This window comes from Corvus brachyrhynchos, unplaced genomic scaffold (genome assembly GCF_000691975.1).
Source record: "Corvus brachyrhynchos isolate BGI_N302 unplaced genomic scaffold, ASM69197v1 scaffold325, whole genome shotgun sequence".
In the NCBI taxonomy this organism is placed as follows: Eukaryota; Metazoa; Chordata; class Aves; order Passeriformes; family Corvidae; genus Corvus; species Corvus brachyrhynchos.
In genome coordinates, this window is record NW_008238356.1 from 1,251,040 (window position 1) to 1,271,648 (window position 20,609).

The following is a 20,609-nucleotide window of genomic DNA, read 5'->3' on the forward strand; positions in this document are numbered from 1 at the left end:
TTCCTACATAGGTTATGGTACAAAAGTTCTTGTGACATCCAGCGTTTCACAAAAATGCAGGAAACTGATTAATAACTCCCATGTCCAAGAATATAGAAATCTGTATTTTTTTGAATCTCTGGTTCTTACACTGTAGTACTAAATTCAGAAGAACTAAGGTTAAAAAAACCCCCACGTTTTCTGGAGGAGTCCTCTTTAAAAAGAGCGCTCACCAAAACTTTAATGGTTTAAGTCTCGTTTAGAGTCTTAGTTTAGTGTAACAAAGCTTGGTCTTGAAATAGCCTGATCTGGGTTTCTTTCTTTATTTTTTCCTTTTTTAAATTGCTTTGACAGTTAATGTACACAGGAATTATCATACAGATGATATTTCTTACTTCCAAGTCCAAAAAAGCATTAATCTTAGATGGCTTTCAGCACAAATTTATAACAGAATATGTATGACCTAAAAATACCCTCCTTTCCCATTATCTCCCTTTCCCCTCAGGCCTTCTTGAGTATGCTGAAGTTGTAAAAATACCTTTTATATGGTTGTGCATGTATATGAAAGTCTTGATGTGCTGTGGAAATTGAGAAATGTTACTTTAGAACTTGCCTAAATCCTAAACGTTACTATGAGTTCTTTTATACCCTTTTAAATAGTTTTCCTTAAAATATTTCTAAATACTGTTTAGGTATTAGGTAACAGTAGCTGAAAACCAAGTGGAGGAAGATTAATTTTTAATATTTGGTGTGCTGTATAATAATGTAATATTATTAATAGGTCTCCTTTTTGCTCAGCCACAGATCACATTTGTTTTCTTTCTTTTGATTACAGTGAACTCATTGTACAGTAAAAGTCCACCAAGGGTAGATGCAAAGATGTTTTGTTCGTAATGTGGGTATTTCCTGGAGGAAATGTAGGTGGAAAAGTAGGGTGATGAGAGTTGTTCTTTGTAGTAGAAATTAATCCTCCTTGATCTTCAGAAGGTTTTATTCTGAAGTTCTTGCTCTAAAGTTCTGGTAAATTCAAAGTATTGATATTCTTGCAAGCGCAACAGGAAGACTAAGTTAGATCTCTGTGGTTTTTTTTCATTTGAATGTGGCTCCTGGCCTGTACTGGAAAGAGATAAAAGAAGCAAAATAAAAAGATCAAAGCCAGAATCCTAAAAGCAATAGCATGAGACTTGATAGCTGCTTTTTAGTGTAACATGTAAACTGCCCTTCTTTCAAAGTTAGTTCTGAATAAGCTGCTCCTAGTTACTATCCCATTTTTTAAGGGTAGTACTGTACAGCTTTTAAAATTAGAAGGAAATTGTTGAACTGAGTTGAACTTCAGTTGTGTGGTGAATTGTTTGCTGAATCACAGTGTATATGCAAAGAACTGATTTGACATTCTAAGTGCAACAGGCAGGGAAAAAAACCCTTCAGTTTATTTTTACATAGCAATAAAACCTAATTTCTCATACTGTGAAAATAATTTTTGACATCGAGACTCATATCTGCTCTAATGCTTGTTTACTTAATCCTCCAGTATTGCAGCTTTTGAGGAAATGATAGAGCCCTTCCGACTTCATGAGGATGATAAAGAACAGGAGGTTGCAGATAAAATGAAGGAGGATGAACCATGGAGGATAACAGATAATGAGCTTGAGCTTTACAAAACAAAGGTTCTGTTTTCTTTAGAGTGTTAAGTCAGTTAAAACTTCCTTCTCTCTACTACATTTGTGGTTGTGATATCAGTGAGTTAATTCTTGTTTTTCTCTCTATTCCATAGCAGTTTTTGTGAATAGCAGATAAAAAGCAGCATCCAAAACCATTTAGATGGTTCACAAAAGCAAAAAAGGTTCTGCATTTGGGTATGAGCAGAGGCCAGACTGCTTTCCTACAGTATTTTAGCAGTTAGTTTAGAATAATTTAGTCTGTATCCAGGTATTTGTGACTCTCTCTTTTTTTGTTGGTTTTTTTTGGTTTTTTGACCAAGCTAATGGTGTTTGTTTCATTGTTTTTAAAAAACACCACCAAAACCAAACAACACTTTGTGGTGCAAAGGAACAGTTGAAGGTTTGACATCTTTCCTGGGCTATTGTGCACCAGAGAGACGTGAGAAGTATTTCTTCTCAGGTGTTTCTCTGGAGGAGAAAATAAATGGCATCCTGTAACAGGGTAGCACTTGCCTTACTTGCGTTTTAAGCTTGCTGCTTTCTTTCTTCCCAACCTTACAACCATAGGTTTTTTGGTAATGAAGAATGAGTTTCCACACTGAGGTGGAAGTACCTGCTTTTTATTAATTACTCATTCCAGTTGGTCATACTTGTTTTCTTTTTTTTTTTTTTTAATTTTTTAACAAACTTCCTGTAGTTTTTACATAAAAGCTGTTCCTAACAAGTTTCCTTTTATTTACAGACTTACCGACAGATTAGGCTAAACGAGTTGCTGAAAGAACATTCAAGTACAGCTAACATAATTGTCATGTAAGTGAATTATTTGGATTTGTGGTGTTACCCAAATTGGTATGGAGCTGTAATTTGAAACACAAATCTAAATACAGATCAGGAACAAGCCTTTGCCTTGGCACTGAACTGTAGAAATACTCAAGATTTCAGTGCTGACAGTATTTATTTGTTAAAAAATGCTGAACAAAAAATGTCGTTATTAGTGTTGTGCTTTTGACTGTGCTGCTTTAGTTGATCACCTCCACATTTGTGGTGCAGTTCAGGATTCTCACATTCTTTCTACTCCTGTGCAGTTATTCCCCTCTTCCTGAAGTCCTTCCTTTGATTTCCTTTTCTAGGAGATCTCTCTAGATAAAGTGAAGTTGTTACCTTGCTCACTTTTTTTTTTTTTTTAATTGCTTTTGATGTGAACAAGCAGCAGGCAGATTGTATTTTAAAATCTTGGAAAGTCTTTCAAGAGGCTGTTCTCAGCTGAGGAGGATTCTGCATGAAGATGCATGAATATTAAATGGTGGTGACAGGCCAAAAGGGAGGGGAAATAGGTGTAAAGGCCTGTGATGTTTTAAGATACAAACTCTCAACTCATGAATTCTGAGGGGGAGGAAGAAGTAAATTAGAAAGGTTAGGAAATTTGCCTTAATATTTAGATCTTTCCAGAATCATCTGTCATACTTTTTATGATCTGACTTGTACCTGGCCAGGTTTTTCTGATCAGTGAATGTTGTTTCCCTTGTTGCTTGCAGGAGCTTGCCAGTGGCGAGGAAAGGGGCAGTGTCGAGCGCTCTGTACATGGCCTGGCTGGAAGTCCTCTCTAAAGATCTGCCACCCATTCTTCTGGTTCGTGGGAATCATCAGAGTGTTCTCACCTTCTATTCCTAAGAGCACTGAGCATGGCACAGCTGTGATGAAATGGTACTGCAGTGCCCAGGGGAGAGTGACTGGTGTGGTCTATAGTTCATTAACATCACAAAGGCAAAAAGTGACTCTTCTTTCACTATTTCACTGACTTGAAAGCACACAAGGAAAGTCACTGTATTTCTAAAGTTGTGACATCTTCAGTTTTATTCTATATTTTCTGTAATTTAATCTTGCTTAATGGGGGAGGATTCCTTGTTAGACTGAAGAACAAGACAAGCTTTTTGTTTGCTATTTGAATAGCAGCAATAAAATGTTGTATTTTTGATCAATGAAAGGATTATAGATTTATAAAAGCCTTTTAGCCTTGAGGTGCCTTTTAAAATTAACCAAATCTCACCCATACATCCTGTTTTGTAAATTTATATAGAATGTCAAAATCTGCCTTCAACTAAGAGTTTAGATCAGACTTCCTTTAGTTTTTAGTCTATTCCATATTACAATAAAAATGAATGCTGCTTTTCAGTCTTCCATTGAGCTATTAGTTCTTAGTACTGTATGTTTTCTATCGTCAGAAAGGTTTTGTTTCTGTTTGTTCTTTTTTATTTTTATATCTGTTAGATTTAAAGGTGAGAATTGGGGCAGGTCAGTTGAACTAGAGCACATCCCTGATGTTACTGTCACTAAGGTTTTTCACAGTTAAAATAAAACTAATTCTGCTTGTAGAGAGAGTTCTTTTTCTGATTTGATGATGTGTACTACTTTGGCAGTAGTCTGAGACAGCGAATTTTATCTACCTTGGCAGAGGGTAGTATTCTCTTAGGCTTAGCTCTGCTGTGAAATCAAGCTCATCTTCCTGTCTGAAGCTTTCCATCTTAATACAGATGGGAAGAAAATAAAAGACCTGTCCTAGTTCTTGGCCTCTTATGTTTTAGTGTCACTTTTCAACTTATTTCTGAAACAAAACTCGACTTAAGGCTTGAATGGGGATAATATATAAGCAATGTGATGCTATCTAACAGAAAACAGTAAACACTATGTGGAATTGTGCTATCCAGTATGAAATGTAAAAGCTGCAGTTCTCTCGCATTTTTCAACAAATGGTTAAACGGACCACTAAGTTCTTAGGGGAGATGTTTTTAGGTCAATTCATTCACTTGTCAGAAGATGAATTTAGTCTTATTAAATAATACTCAGGTTTGATCGTCTAGCAATTTTGATCTATTCCATACATCCTACTTTATACATTTTCTATGTTCAATAAAGAAACTGCCAGTCTTGTGTGCCCTTTCACTGTATATTTTGGAAACTTCATAATTTAGTACTCTGAACACCTGCAAAAGAAATTTCACTTGAGCCTTTGTATAAAGGTTAGTAATGTGAACTGTTTTTTAAATTCCTAATATTTTTTGGATAGAAAGGATTGCCTAAAAACATTTCACAAGCTTTTGATATTGGACATGCTACTGGATCAGTTTACCAGTGGGTGAGTGACTTTTCATTTAAGGATGCACAGAAAAGGTTTTTTGGGGTTTTTTTTGTTGTTGTTGTTTGGTTTGTTTGGGGGTTTTTTGGGGTTTGGTTGGTGGTTTTTTTTTTGTTTGTTTTGCTAAATACAGGATCAAATTGAAATGTAACTGTTCCTCTTGAAGGACAAAGTATAATCATTGTGTGTCAAGGTGGAGCTTCAGCTTCTTGTGATTAAAGAAAAAAATACACTGTGCAGTGTACACTGTTGTCAAGTTCTTGGTAAACTGCGAAAAATCCCTTTTTTTTTTTTTTTTTTTTTTCCTTTTTTTGCTGTTTCTGTCAATTGGATTTGAGACTATGGAATCATTTCACTTTTTAAGAAAAACAAACATGCATGTCTTGCTGCTAAGTGTGAGATAACTGATGCCAGCATGAACCCAGCTTGTTATGGTAAAGCATTGTAAGACAAGACAGTGTGGGGTCAAAGTGCTGTTTCCTTCCAGGTGAGGGGATGTGGATCAAACTTACCAACATAAATAAATATCACAGGTTTTACAGTGTTTTGCAGGGGATAAGGTTGTCACATTGGTAATATGGAATCATTGCCACGTTTCTCCTTCTTTTTGTGGGTTACATTCTTTTGAGCAGATGGACAGTATGGCATGGATTTAGTGCTGCTATCTTAAAAAAAGAAAAAAAACAAAAAACATGCACAGGTACACTTATTTAAAAAGGTTTATTTGCCCATTCAGGAAACCATTGCTTGTGATCTGTAACACAACACAGAAACCAAATGAAGTGTGTGTGTATACATGCATATATGTGTATAAAATTATATAAAGTATATCTAAATATGCATATGGGGATAGTTAAGGTCATGTCTGTGAAATACCGTAGGATGCTTTTCACCTGCACTCTCAGGAGTCCACTAATGCTAGGCATGAGGGCAAGTTCCAAGATTATTTGCTCACTTAAATTTGAACAGTTAATGGTAATTGTCTGCAACAGATGTCAGTCAGTGGCGGTCGCTCCAACTCCTGCTTTGATTTTGACGCCAAATTTACTTACGTTCCAATCATATTAATGACATGAAAAATTAAAACACACATGGCAATTCATAACTTCTTATAGATTAGGTTCCTTCATGTGGGTTTAGAGAGACAGTAATAGCTGGTGAAAATCAAATTATTTATTTGTTCGCTTGTATTTAGGTTTCCTTTTACATACATTCTTTTTATATGTTTTTTTTCTGACATTAGATATTTAAAAAAATAACTAAAAATAATTTAAAAGATTTGAGCGTTAGTGGGTTGTGGCCCACTTGAAGATGTAAGATTTGACACTGTACTGTAACTGTCCCACACAAATGCTTTTCTAATGTTTTAACGTAATTATTGCAGTTAATACTTTGTATCAGGGGGATGTCACTGCAATAAAAGAAGTGAATTCAATACAACTCTCTTGTCTAACAATGCCTTTTTTTTTTTTTCTTTTGGTGGTGGGAAGGGAATAATGTTCATAAAACAGCATGTTAATGCTGAATTTGGTTCCTGACATCAGTATACTTATTGCATCCATCTGATAATTACCTTTGTAGTGGAATTTGTGCAGGACCAGTGGAACTGAAAGGCATTCATGTGTCTGGTGACCGAAACCATGTTGCTTCTTGGGGAGAAATTTTGCCTCTAGTAGGGTAAAAATAGCAGTGCTTTACGCTTGTAAAATTTGCCATGACTTGCCAGACGGCACAGACCCATCCTCAGCCCATGGTGGGTCTCAGCTGCAATGGTAGTGTCTGAAAATCTGTTCCAATTCATTTTGCCCCTGAATACGAAGGACTGTCTTAGCTCCTCTTTCTCCCATTAAAATAGGGACGTGCAAACATGAAATATGTTGGGAAAGTAACTTCCCAAACTGTTGCAAAGTTGCTTGTAAGCAAGACGTATTTGACCTTACTGAGTTGTACTAATGTACACTCAACTAAAAAATACTGAAAACAACTTTAAAAGCATGACAATAAGGGCGAGTTCTGTCATTAAAACCTTACTTAGAATGACTGTAAAACTTACTAACCTCATCAGTTGTGGTATTTAATCTCTGCTACATTCAGAGCTCTTCTGCATATCTGTTGTTAGTAGTGTTTAAATCAAGGCTTTAGGAGTAAGGTTTGGAGGCCACTGGAAAGGGAAAGATTGTTAAAAATACACTGCCAGCTCCCATGGCATTGGCTCTACCCTGGTTTATTCTGTAGAGAGGCAGAGAAGGTTTGTAGCAGCTTTTTCTAGATAGTCCTGTTTGCTGGAGAAGTGTGAAGAAGTGGATCTGAACCATGACATCACCTTGAGCTGAATTCATACACTAGTGACTTCAAGTATGTGTTTGTAGCTAAAAACGGGGGATTTGATCTAGGTAAATTTCACCAATTTACAGAGAATGAAGGCTCACGCTGCAGAGAGTGACTGCTGTGATTTTGTTTTAAAAGAGGGAAGCAGGACACCCCTCACCTTTGTGCTTGTTCTTCACCAGTCTAATTACACTTCTCACATAACCTCTTGTGGGGTCCTGTAAATCCTAAAACCTGGTTTGTGCCCAGCTGGGGTGGGAGCCAGGCTTCAGGTCACTGAGACCACCCAGGCAGCAAGCGGAGCACCATCAAATCCTTCCTGCTATTCTGCCTTTTGGCAGCTTGGTGCAAAACATGTTTCCAGGGTTAAGGCGCTGGATTAGGTTGATGGAGGCCACTGCCTGCGTTCAGGACAGAGAGATGCAAGCTGGTCCACAGCTTTGAGTGTTAACATGGAATGAGTAAATGGTGAAGCAGTGGCAGGCACATTCTCCAAAGGCAAGCAGGAAGGTGCTTTTCTTGAAGAGGTTTCCTACGGCCAGAGGTGCATCTGGTGCTGACAGGCTGTGCTCCATCCTTCAGGCTGAATCCTCTGGGCTTGCTGACAGCTGCACGAGCAGAATTTACCAAGGCGAGCCTATGCTGGGTTCTTACATCCCCGTTCTTACTGAAGTGAGAGCAGGAAAAAGAACCTGAGAACAGCTTCTTTGTCGCTCTCCCCCTTGATCTGCCTGCTGTCTCTTCCAGAAAACATTGGCTTTGTATCTCCAGGAACCCTGTCTGCACCCTGCCCTCTGCCGCCCTCCTGCCACCCTCCTGCCCCCAGCCTGCACAGACAGGTTTTTATCTGCACCTCACCACACAACAGGGAGGAGGGAAAGGGAATTCCTCAGGATCTAAGCTGTCAGCTTGTGCTGAATTAAACTTTTTAACCCGTCCTACCCTAAAGATCTCTCAGTAGTGAGCCAGTCTACAGCGAGCAACAGCAAAGGCCTGCAGGGAAATGTCAGCCTGCTCTGCCTTGCTAATACTGATATAAAAATACGAGTAAAGCACCCTGTCTTGTGCCCTTCACAGCCCTCTCACCCCTGTTCACAGTAATCTAATGGCAGTAGCCCCTGGCTGTGGGAGATTTACCTCACAGTCCTGCTCCCTGGGATCTGGGGAAAACTGACCCTGCTGAGCTGTAGCCCAAACAAACTCCAGCGTGAAGTTCCATGTCCAGGTACATCCCCTTCGTAGCCCCTCAGTCCCATCCACAGCGATAATAAAACTCCTGCTAACGAGCATCATTTTTAGTGAGGGAAATCCTATTCCTGTACAGTTTTCTAGGAATTCCAGCTAAAATTGTATCACCAGGTGGCACCACTGCCTTTCAACATTTCATGGAATGCCTGAAGCTGCACTGTCAAATGTACTCCTGGACTGTTCCATTATTTTCATTGATTAAACGACTTAGTACTTTGAATGCACAAAAAATATCAGCATAATAACATTGTTTTGCATATATTTTTTCATAATTGTGACTGGATTGGAGAAGAGTTTATTATTAATTCCACCAGGCCCTGTGGGAGAATATACTGTGTTTTTGCTCCAAAGGGATGCAGGAATCTCCAAGCAGATGCTGCCTGATGAGTTCAAACAGCCTTTTTACCACCGAGTAACCATTTCATAGCACATTGGGTGATGCTTGCTTGTCTCAGTGGCTCTTTCCAGCTGTGTTAACCTTAGCAGGAGAAACGCTGCAGGCAGACAGATGTCAGAAAAGAGAACACACTGGCATATCCCGTCTAGTTTCAGAGTGATCAGTACCATTCCAATAAGGTACTTTTGCTTCATAAGTAACAACAAGACAAGTGTCTGCCAATTTCAGCTACACAGGTGGGAGGTGGACAAAAACCAAAAAGCCTTGTGTCATCCCTAAGTATTCAGGTACTGGCTGTGTAAAGTAGTGAAGGAAACTGAATAGTGTGGACAATTTCAAGTTAATTTACCTTGCAAATAACTTTATCACTCTGTTGAACAGTTTTACAGCTACTAAATCTTGGAACATCTCTCTGCAATTAAATTTGTCTCTACAAAACAGATGGTAATATGGAGTCAGTCACAAGCAAAGGATTTCCACAGGCTCTGTCTGAAAATTAGAGAGCTGGGATTAGCCTTGAAATATCCTCACTCCCAGCCCTGTGAGGTTACTCATTTTTTCAAACCAAGCTGCCTGGCTGGGTCGTTTGCAAATTACAGGGACTCTTGAACTATTCCATTGTACTGCTGTTACCAATTACACACAAAAACATAGAGAGTAGTATTAAATAAAATAACACATTGAGCAAGGGGTGGGACACCTGTACAAGAGAATGTGCCAGATAATCCACTCTTAGCCTGAGTATTTTATAAACCCTAAGGGTAATTTAATGCAACTCTGATGAACAGCAGGGCTGAATAAAAGTGGAATCAAAACCATTCGATAAGGTGCAAAAATATCAGCACAAAATTTAAGCTTGCAGTTTAAGCACCTGGACATCATGGCAGGTGAAAGCACAGTGCCTGCTAAGAGGAGCAAACAGCACTCTGCAGAGTCAACCAAGGACAGCTATTTGCAGAATTAACAGGTGAAACCAAGGCTAACCACACACTAGTGTGGGCTTTCACGTGGGATTTTGGCTAACCTCACACAGATTTCATTTTATGGAGCGTTGCTAAGGGTCTTTGTTCTCATTAAAATCTCACTGTACCCTTCAAGCAGTAATAGCAGTAATTCAGGCATGACAGGATTTATGAGAAAAGTTCAGCCTTTGGCAAATATATGACAAACCTTACTGAGCACTCTTTATTCATGATTTTTTTATTTTCATTGTACTGCAGGGCTTGGGGGTAGCTTTCATGTTCTTGCCATGTTTGCAAGAATCTAGAAAAATGAGACTTGATTCTCAGCTGAGACTTGGAAGTGCAAGGTTATGATTTCCTCTAGTCAGAACACAGATCTCACTTTTTCCATCCTGTTGGCCAACCCTCAAACCCTCAGTCATTCTAGAAAACCCATTCTGCCCCGGACACAAAACATTCCAGCATTAATTTGTCTTTGAAAATGTATCCATGTGCCATCACTCCAAATGCATCACAGTCAAGACATTTTCACTATCCCAGAATTAGACAAGGTCAGTAATAAAAACCATCTTCTCCTACTGTAGCTTTGACTACATGTAGTCAGTCTCTAAATAAAGGGCAGCAAGCTCTGCGTTGGTAGTTTTGTCCTTGTTCTGATAGTAATTAACCATATTCTGTGGCAGCTTTTATTCCAGGAAACAACTTAGTGGTAGAATGCAGCTCAAATCCGGTTTTCGGGGTTTTGCAGCTAATACTGAAATACTTTCTCTTCCCTTTAAGGGGAAACACTTTAAATTTTTAGTAATTAATTTAAAATAACACTTTAAAATGACTCTTTGTAATCTACTTTAAAACATCCCTGTGTTGTGGGATAATTAATGATTCCTGATAAAGAAAAATCAAATACTTACAACGGCTTGTTCCTTCAGTCCCTGAGCACAAGGCAAGATACTTCCCAAATCTAAACAAAAGCAGGAAAAGATGTGCAGTTTCACTGGCTTCACTGCAATATATGCGCAGACCTTTGAAACTGGCCTATGGTATGTGGAGCTTGAAGGAATAACAAGGTTCCTCCTAAGAATTCAGGTTTTTGTGGTGGGAGTAATAAAAGTGGGGCTGGTCAGGTCGCATTGTCTGTCAGGTTCTGGAGTTTTGTGCTGTTTGTCCTCCAGGTGAGCCACTTGAAAACAGTTATTGGGGGATAGGCTGCAGTTTTCTGGGAGGTTTTTCGTTTGATTAAGGAACAGAAATATTTCTGTTTCTTAACACTTAAGGCACTTAAATGCTCTTGTCAGAACAGAAGGGAATATAAGGTCACCTGCAAAAATGCTGGAGGCATCTCATGTCTTGGCTTAGGAGCTGAGAGTCGTGAAAATTTATGTGTCTGCCACAAGAGTAGCTGTGAACTGATCTGGTGGAGTGAACTGGCAGAAGATGAATCCCTGTGAATGAGATCCTGTGGTTCTGAGCTCTGCTTTGGAGAGGACATCAAAAGTATTGTAAGGAAATACACAGGAGGACAAGAAGGGTGTATGAATGCCTTCTGTGCATACTGAATTTTTTTTCTAAAAAGAACTTTGTACTATAGAAGGGATCAAAGTGTTTTGCCTTTTTTTTTTCTCACTGTTTTTTGTGTTTTTCTTTTTTTTTTCAATAAACAATTTTCATAAATCATTTAGTTATGGAATGCTTGATATTACTTGCATCATTGAAAATTTGGGGTTTTGACAGCTTGTGTGGACCATATTCTGGATTCTGCCTCCTTTTGATTTTTAACAAATCTCGGTTTTTCTCTGGGTCACTTCAGAACATTTGCTCTTGGTTGCTCCCATAACCAGTTTGTTTGGTGCAGGCTGCATTCTACACCTGAATGCACAGTTCTTTGTATGCTACTGGATGGCTGAAAGTGAAAAATTAAGAAAAAAAGTTTTGGGTTTTTTTTTAAATAAGTAGCAAAACTAACAAAGCAAATCTAAGGAGCTTTCCTAGGAAGGTGATGGTTATTTCACAAAAAGAAGTATTTATATGATACATAAATACTTTTAGTATTTAGTCTGGAGACAAAGAACTGTGAGAATTGAGTTTCTTCTCACATATAGAAGAAATTTCTATTTTATTCATTTTGGAAAGTATTGTCTGAACAATAGGGAAGGCCGATCTGGCACTGTGAGTATAACATTTTTGCATATTCTGTGGATAAATAGGCATGACCACATTTTCTGTCTGTGTTCAAATTTCAGAAATATTAAAAAATCACTTATTTCCACAAAGGATGTGTTTGTTGTTTGTGTTTGTTCATTCGTTCGTTTGTTTGTTTTTATTATCCGTGCCAAGTTTTATCTATATTTGATGCCCTTTTCATGTTGTCTCTTGCTGGTTTTTCTGGTCTTCTCAGCAGCAATGTTTTCATGGCCATTGCGTGTAACTTTAAGGGAACAAGATCTTTTCAAGCACTTGCTTTGCTGGTGCTCCATCCAAGGTTTGGTTTCTGTGGTTTGTTTCCCTTGGGCACTTCCTCTGGACTGCACTTTCCTTAGGAGCACGTGTCCTGATGAAGGGCAGCTCAGTTTTCCTCTCACTGGAAGAATCTGGGGAACACACAGGAGCAGCCAGGACGCCAAACACAAACACAGGAGCCAGTTCAGGCCATTTAATCACGTTCTGCTCAGTGCTGCCTGAAGCAAGTGTGGCCCCTTTTCATGGGAAAGGAGGTTTAGGCTGAGGAAGTGCTGGGTGTAACTCAGTTCATCCAGAAGGAAAAAAGAGTCATCTCTGATTACCTCCATATTCCACAAACTCCTGTATTTTGAAGTGTGCATGCATTTATAAAATTTACATCTGTGTCCTCAGCAGCCGAGAAGTTGCTCATAACAATAAAAATTTATTTTCAAACAGTTGCCTTCTACTTCCATCTTGGCTTCAAAGCTGGATTCCCTGACAGCTGCTGCTTAGCCAAAAAAACAGCTGTTTTGGGACTGGATGGATCTCATTATTCTGTGGAACACTTAGAAATAGCATTTCTTTGCAGCATGTGATAAGAAAGAAGCGGAATTTTAATCCATTTAGTTAACAGCCGGTCTGCTATAGTTGGTATTTTCCATGGGGTGATATTAATAGATGAGCTCTACCAGGAGCCGTCCCAGTGGAGCTCAGCTCTAATTCAAGAGCAGCTATTTGAGACCATCACTCTGTGCTTGGGCTGGGTAAAAATAGTACACAATGTAAGGATTTCACTGAGTTTTAGGCATACTGAAATAAAAAAAGCCTAAAATACTGTGTGTGACCAAGGATTCAATGAGTGATTCAGAAAAGGGCTTTAACACAAACTTCAGAGGCCTGTGGAGAAACACACTGCACTTTGCAGAGGTGTGACTGGTGACCTTACTGATCAAGATTGAAGGACAGAGAGCTGAGGTATCTCAGTAGTGAGTTTGGCCTTAAAAATAGTGCAGTTGTTGGTTTTCTTGGTTTTAATTTATCTTACCTAAGCTCCGTAAGACAACTGATAAATTTCATGGCAGGCATTTCAAGCTGAATCTTGATTCTTAACTATGGGTTTTCAGTCTCCCAGCTGTGTATTTGAAACAATGCCATGAAAAGAAGGCATCCAGCCAAACACTGGCTGTCATTTTACAGCATAAAGGAAACGTAAAACTGTGAAACAGAAATTGTTAAACTAGTGTTTGCATAATTTATGAGCAATTTAAATGTGGGGGGAAAGGAACTCTGTGATTATTAGATGGTATGGGACTGCAGACTTCATTCTAGACCTGAAGATTGTGGTTATCCATAAAACTAGAGCCTGGAAATGAGAACAGCTTAGATGTGAAGGATTCAACAGCAGGACACTGCTGCTGGCATTTTAATCTTAATTTTAAGAAATTAAGCATAAAATATGAAGGCTACAAAATTTTAAAAGCCCATTTGGAAGAGGTAGGAATTGCTGGATTTTGCCAGAGTTTATCTCAAAATTACCAGATCTGATTGCTTCTTGACATTGCTTCTCTGTGGCTGTACATACACTCGGGTAAAAATATGTGCACAAAATTGTGATCTAAGCTTCCTATCTAATTATAGAACACCAGGTGTGTTGTATTTGTACCACACAACTTTCCCCCCTTGATGTTATATGTTTACACCTGACTCAGGCAATTTGTGCCTGCCAGTGTTTACCTCACATGCTCAAAACTGCCTTTATTTCTGAATTTTAAGAATTTAACAGTGAAACGTGTGTCTTTGGGTGTTCTGGCTGCTCTGTGCGTTGACTTTTAACTTAAAGCTAATGTTTTTCAAAAGAATTAAATGTTCATTGAATGTTATGGTCAGATGGTTATTTGATATTCCCCCTCCCCATCCTGTGTGGGGCTCTCTCCACATGAAGAACAGCAAGGCCTAGAGATACGAAAATTATTTTACAGAACTCAGGAAGGCCCTTGCATTTCCCTTGCTTAGGTACATAATGAATTATTTTTGCTAAGTAAGTAAGCTGGAGGTCAGGTCCTGTTTTCTTGAATGCATATTTATTCTTTGGATTCAAAACCACAGGCCAGGCCTTGGGAACACAGAAGATTTTCAGCTGTGAGTTTGGTGATTTGGCTGAAAATTCTAAGTACTTCCAGAATTCAGGTGTAGTGGTGACAGCAATTCAATTGTTCTCATCATTGCAGAGAAGAGGGAGTGTCTGTCTAGCCATGTGCATATTCATGTTGTTTTGGTTTTGAATGTGGTTTTTTTGGCAGCTTCTTAGTAATCTTGCCCAGGGGCAAATCTTAGTGGCAACTGCCAAGGTTTTTTTGAGTCTACATTGTGCAAGTAGTTCTAGAGGTTGAAGCATAGTAATACCAAATATTTCTGTAAGTATATGAGCAATATAGAAATTTCAGAATTGGACAAAACTGCAGAAAAGTATTGCATATTTACCTTGTGTAAAAACATGTTTAATCACAGGATTTTAAAATTTACCAAAAAACCTCCCTGCCTGTGTAACAAGTACTTTTTGAGGCACTGAAGGGATGGCACACCAAGAGCTGCTCCTGCTAGTATTCTTTGTGTCCAGATCTGGTTTTCCCCAGTAGAAATGGAAATGCTATCACTTTCCTGACTAATTTTTAATTAGTTGTTTTAATTAATTGCAAGCAAACCCAGCACTAGCTGGGTTTCTTCACAGACTCTTACTGTTCCTTTGATCATTACATCACTGAAAACTTAATTTTGCTAAAACTAACCCTGACAAGCTTCAATAAACAAAGCCAAAGGGAGTTGAAGATGGGACATCCGGGATCTTAAATTCATGGCACTTCAAGGACGTTGGAGTAACTGGAAGATACAGAGGAGATGAAGGCCTGGAAGGTTGGAGACTCCCTGTTTGAGAAAAAGATGATAAACGGACTAAAAATGTGGGCCAAATTAGCATGAAGAGCGAGAAATCAATAACCAACAGAGGCGAGAACACTAATTAATGAAGAGAATTATGTAGTTTAGAACCAACAATAATTTCTTTGTTTGCAAAAAATATATAAATGAGTGAAACAGCTTCACATCGACTTCAGTGTGGAGGCTGAAAATTTGACAACCGCACTCATAAACGTTGGCCAAGAATAAAGTAACGCCTGACTTGCTAACACAAAAAAGACAGTGTTAGAGAGGGTCATATTTTTCCTGACATTTTCACAGGAATTGGGTAAAAACCTCATTCTTGACAAGCCCAATCAGGGAGGAGAGGCCTGGCTCGTGCTAAAACGGTGCCTAAATACACACGTCAGACTTCTCTGCGACCACCCATGCTGACGTGTGTTTGGCTTCTTGGAACATGTGAGAAACCACCTCCTCCACCAGTTCTGTAACTCTGCAGGAGCAAAGAAGTTATTTCCCATCTCTGCTGTAGCAATTTGGTGTCAAACACATGAACAGTCACAATGGAGACCAAGGATTTTATCTTAGGCATGAAATGTAGTTCTTCCCTCTCACATTTTCATTCCCTCCTGCTTTAAGTGTGAATCAGATATATTTATGCAAGTAACACAAATTATTTTTTTAAAATTTATGATCATTATTAGGCTAAAAGGCTTTAAATCTGTGTCTGTACTACAAAGTACAGACAGTTATAACTGAAGTCCCTGCTGCCTAGGCCTACCTTAGGTGTTAAAATTAGTCACTAAAATCTTGATTCAAGTTGCCAAGTGATACTGAAGACTGTCTTAAATAGCAAGACTTTCATGTTACTGTTAGCAACAGACTTGAGGCGTTTGTAGCATCCTGGGACACTGGTCTATCTGTTTGTGTGTAGTCAGCTTTCTCATTAAAAGACTAGAGGCTGTTAAAAGGTAGAATTTATAGAAATGGGTATAGAAATATATACGGTGACAGGCTGGATTGAAAAGAGGTTTTGGATTTCTTCCTTGGGATTTTTTTTTTCTTTTAATTCATGTTATTTTTTCATCTGGATTTGAAGCTGAGAGTGACTTCTTTCTGGGATTGTGCATAACCATCTTGTGCAATTTAAAATGGTGGATGAGAATGCTGCCTTTCTAGAAAAGTGATAAGGCATTTTCTGGGCTTTGTACTTACTGTGTAATTAGTTAATACAGGTGTTATCTTATGATAGTTTCTTTCTAAAAAAATAGGCTGCAAAAATCTAACAAGTGTGCACAGCACACATAAATAATCCCTGCCAATAAAATCCTCCAGAACTTGTAGCCTCAGAGGGGTCACGGGTGAGTATTGCTACTATTTTCTGTCCTTTTCTGAGAGTTTGACAACAAAGGACAATAAGCTCTGCTGTGTGCAGTCTGTTGGCTTTTCTTGCAGTGTTTCCTGGAAAGCTCCCATTTTGGAGAGTGCGTAGCCTTCTTCTAAACCACCTATTACAGATATTAAGTCTTAAAGTCAGTGCTGTCCTGTAGGTATTTATCAGACCTCTAGAGGTATTTTTATTTCTACAGATGTCAGTCATTTTACCCAGAAGCAACTTTGAATCATAAGGAAACTTGCACAACCATATCTGAAAGTTATGTCAAATAAATGTGGTTCCAGACCACAGCTAGTATTGGCTATTGGTTGCAATCAATCACCAGTTTAACTCTGAATGGAATAAAAGGACAAAAAATAACCCAAAATAAGCTTTATTGCAAGAAAAGTGTTGTCTTACTGATACAAATGTTCAAGAGAAAGCTTTTTTTCTTGAAACATTTCTTTTCAAAATCCCCAAACTCAACAAAAGAGAAGAAAAAATCACTGAGTTTAACTTGGTATAGTCTTTGGTCAGCACCTACATGCACCTGGAACAATCCTGGATGTGCTTTGGCTATTTTCACACGTGAGATTCTGTTGCATGGCCAGTTAAAGGCACCAGCTGTCACAGAAAGCACCATTGAGACATAAACTTAACACACGACAGTACGAAATTTAAAAAGAAGAAAAAAAAATCACTAAAGTAAACTAAAACTCAAGTTATCGTACAATCATCTTTCTTACAGAATAAGCTATGATAAAATGAGGCGTGTATAACTACAGCATTAATGAGATTTCTAACAAGTGAACTTCAAATACGTAACTTTCCTCGCCTGCGCTGCAATAACTAAGTTTGCAGGTATGGCAGTTCTGACACAGCTCTCAGGGCTCAGCAAATACACCCTGGTTTCGAGCCAGCACCAAACAAAGTGAAACATTCCCTCCAGAGAGACATTTCCTTCAGCTGCCTGCAGGAATTAATGCCAGTTTGTGGAGCACCTTTTCTGAGCATGAGGTGTGGTTGCCTGTGTGGCTCTTTGAGGTCACTGAGGGAAGGGCAGCACAGTTTGGGTCTGCAGTTCTAACGGGATTAAAAACAGTCAAGGTATTTTGCTACAGGGATTGCGCCTCCTCCACTATTTGCTGTGGCTGATTCAGAACACAATCCCATTGAGCTGCTGTGAAATATGATTTGTGCAGATACCGATAGTGTGATACTTGTCCTCTATGACTCTGGTTTTTTCCTCTTTTTTCTTTTTTAATTCTCATTTGCAAGAGCACTTTAGAATATTCTGCTATGTGAACAGTTTACAGTATCCCACTTTAGAATATCCTACTACAGTGATCTTTCAGCTCTGATATATTTTAGAATTAATTATATACTATTTGGATGACCGGTCCATGTAGAAGAGAAAACATCTTTCAAATCTACTTCTTTTTTTCTTAATTAAGAAAGTACCTCTAAAATGTTATAGCTCAAATTTATAAAACTAAAGAAAAACAAGCAAGTTTCCCTTTTTGTTTACATAATTTGTTTTTTCTCCATATATTACTGCATTAAAAATAAATAAACTTCTATAACTTTTTTCATTAGGAACTATAGCAAAATACCCAAATTGTTACTGACTGCTAACAGGACAAAAAATAGCTCACATTTTTGTGCCATTTAGTGCCATATGATGACTCCTTGAACTTTAGCTTTTTAATATACTTTAAATCGAGGTTATATAAAAGATACAGTAACCATGATTTCCCCCTGTAATAGAAGTTTTGGCAGTGGCAGAGTTTTAAGTCACCCTCCTGAAAAGGTGGTTCTGCAGTCTTGGCAGGATGGAAAGGAAGGGCTCTCTGCCTGCCTCCCCCAAAATACACTTTTTCAAAGCAGATTCACTTTGAAAAGCAGATGTTCCCAGGTGTGCAGATAGAACAGAAGTAGCTGAAGAAATAGACCACAGCTAATAGAGGTCAACCCACAGCCTCACCCTGAGGGCTTCCCCCAGCTCCCCTCGGAGGTAGTTGTCCTCGTGGCTGTGCTCCAGCTGCTTCATCTCCTTTTCCTTGTACAGAGGCACGCTGGTGATCTCCAGTGTGTGAATTCCAGGCACTGCCCTGCCCCTCACGGTGTGCAGGTAGCTCGTCCCGTCCCTCTGGCGGATCTGGAAGGTTCCGTCCTCGTTGCCCCGGGAGATGATGTAGCGCACGCGGTGCGTGAGGGCCGCGATGGCCGGCAGCAGCTCCAGGATGTGCTCCTGGCTGTCCAGCCTGGAGATGTTCACTCTCACCTTCAAGGGACTCTCCATGTCGATGCTTCCCAAGCTCTTCTGCTCCAGCTGGAGGAGGGAAGAGTGTTTAGAGCAGAGGACATTAATAATCAGGATAATTAATAGTTTCTGGCTCGATTCCATACCACAGACCCTGTAAATCCTACAGGCTTCTCACACAGGCCTTAAAAGGATGATGAACAGGAGGCTCTGACTTCAAATTATTTTGAGAACCTGTTTAACTTCATGCTTGCAAAGAGGCCATGTAGAGGAGTGTTATGCACAAGTGTTTGAAATCATTTAAAAAAATCATCGTCAAGGGTATCGGCAAAAGCCAGATTTAATTTTCAAGGCCGAGGCCTAATGAGGATTTCTCAGATCGCACTGCAGCCTGGAAAGGAGGAGGGGGGAATGCACCACTACAAGGACAGACCTGTGTTTACCACTGCAGTAAAGACCACCCAAGAGGCACAGGTCCTATGTTTTTATGACCAACCTCACAATACAGAAACACATTTCACAACACTGCATGGGAATTCCCTGAAGCCTTCTCTGAAAATTCCATACCGTACCATTATGTAATGCAACTGTAAAAACATAATGAAAATAAGGAAATTTTTTTGGAGAGGAGCAAGTAATGCAGTGTTTTAAATACTCGAACCCCATAGGTGACAATAGTGATAAAAAGTTTTTTTTTTCCCACATAGTTTATAGATATCACTTTTAATACCTAGAAAGTTCTAGAAACTGACAAGGTTAATGGTATTAAAAAAGTGTAATAACAAGATGTAACAATTACAAACTAGATAGCAGTTCCTGTAACTTACCTTACATATGCATTTTGTGGTCTTTGTAAACCCACAAAATGCACCAAGAAAAAAATTTAAATCTGAAGTGGAATTCTCTAAAAACCTCATCAATTCTGCAAATATCGGACTTCTATCAGCCAGGTGTAATCCCCCACCACTGCGAGCAAACACGCAACAGACACCAAGACTAAAATGATCTGTAAGGAGATCTGTTTAGCTGTCCCAGACCATAAATGCTGTCCAACCTCCTCCTGGCAGCAGAAAATGCTGAAGACATGATCGGTTTCCTAGCTCTCTGTAATTGTATGAGATTTCCCTGAGTGTACTCTGAGGAGCAAGACCACATCTCGCACTACAAAGGAATCTTTACAAGCTTTAAAAACTTCGTCCTTTCACACCTGTTGATGTGTTTCTTATTGTCAAATTATTACTGCCACCAAGATCTAAGTGAGGCAGGGGGAGAAAAGAGATTTTCACCGTGGAATGTGGCCTGTTTAAAAGATTTCCACCATTTACTACTCATATCATATCTCCAAAAATACCTCCCAGACCATTACAGTGCTTTTTTTATCCCGGCACGTACAGCATTAGCACTTCTCTTCTTCCTGCTGTCCTTTTTGGAGTAGCCATTGATTTTGCACTCATAACACACGTCAGGGGACAAAGCATTCTCTTTATCAGCATCTCCATCCACTGGCAGGTACTGGCCTTTGTTAAATCCCATCCCTGAGACACAATGTCTGTGGAATGAGAACATGTGTTTTAGTTACTCCTTGCAGTTTTAGGAACTGTCCCTGCTAAATGGAGTGTGTGTAATCTGTGCCACAGTATCTGTATCCCCTTCCTTGCCCTTTCCTCAGCAGGAGGGCTGTACATTAATTTCCTTCACACTTGAGTCGAAATACAAACGCTGGCTGAAGGCTTTCAGCCTGATCTAATTTTCACTTACAAGTTCTACAGAGAATCCAAACAAAGCCAGCCTGCCCTGACCTTTGGGAACTACAGAATTTACCCATTGTTCTGTACCAGAACAAAGTTAATTTGTGTTTACTGTTCCGGATGGATCAGTGATACTTAAGCCCCTTAATTATCTCAGTACAAA

The 20,609-nt window shown here is 39.1% G+C and overlaps 2 protein-coding genes across 3 annotated transcripts in view; one reads left to right on the forward strand and one right to left on the reverse strand.

Annotated features, from left to right (window-relative positions):
* Positions 1 to 6,213, forward strand: part of SLC12A2 (solute carrier family 12 member 2) — a 38,796-nt gene extending 32,583 nt beyond the window's left edge. For both annotated transcript variants that reach the window (XM_017735487.1, XM_017735488.1), the window contains 3 exons: positions 1,511 to 1,646; positions 2,383 to 2,450; positions 3,176 to 6,213. In XM_017735487.1, coding sequence (XP_017590976.1) covers positions 1,511 to 1,646; positions 2,383 to 2,450; positions 3,176 to 3,311 — 340 coding nt within the window. In that variant the 3' untranslated portion in view covers positions 3,312 to 6,213. The remainder of the gene's footprint in view (positions 1 to 1,510; positions 1,647 to 2,382; positions 2,451 to 3,175) is intronic.
* Positions 6,214 to 16,813: 10,600 nt separating this feature from the next.
* Positions 16,814 to 20,609, reverse strand: part of FBN2 (fibrillin 2) — a 120,567-nt gene continuing 116,771 nt past the window's right edge. The window contains exons 67-68 of the mRNA XM_017735475.1: positions 20,091 to 20,247; positions 16,814 to 18,767 (exon numbers count right to left, since the gene is read on the reverse strand). Coding sequence (XP_017590964.1) covers positions 18,393 to 18,767; positions 20,091 to 20,247 — 532 coding nt within the window. The 3' untranslated portion in view covers positions 16,814 to 18,392. The remainder of the gene's footprint in view (positions 18,768 to 20,090; positions 20,248 to 20,609) is intronic.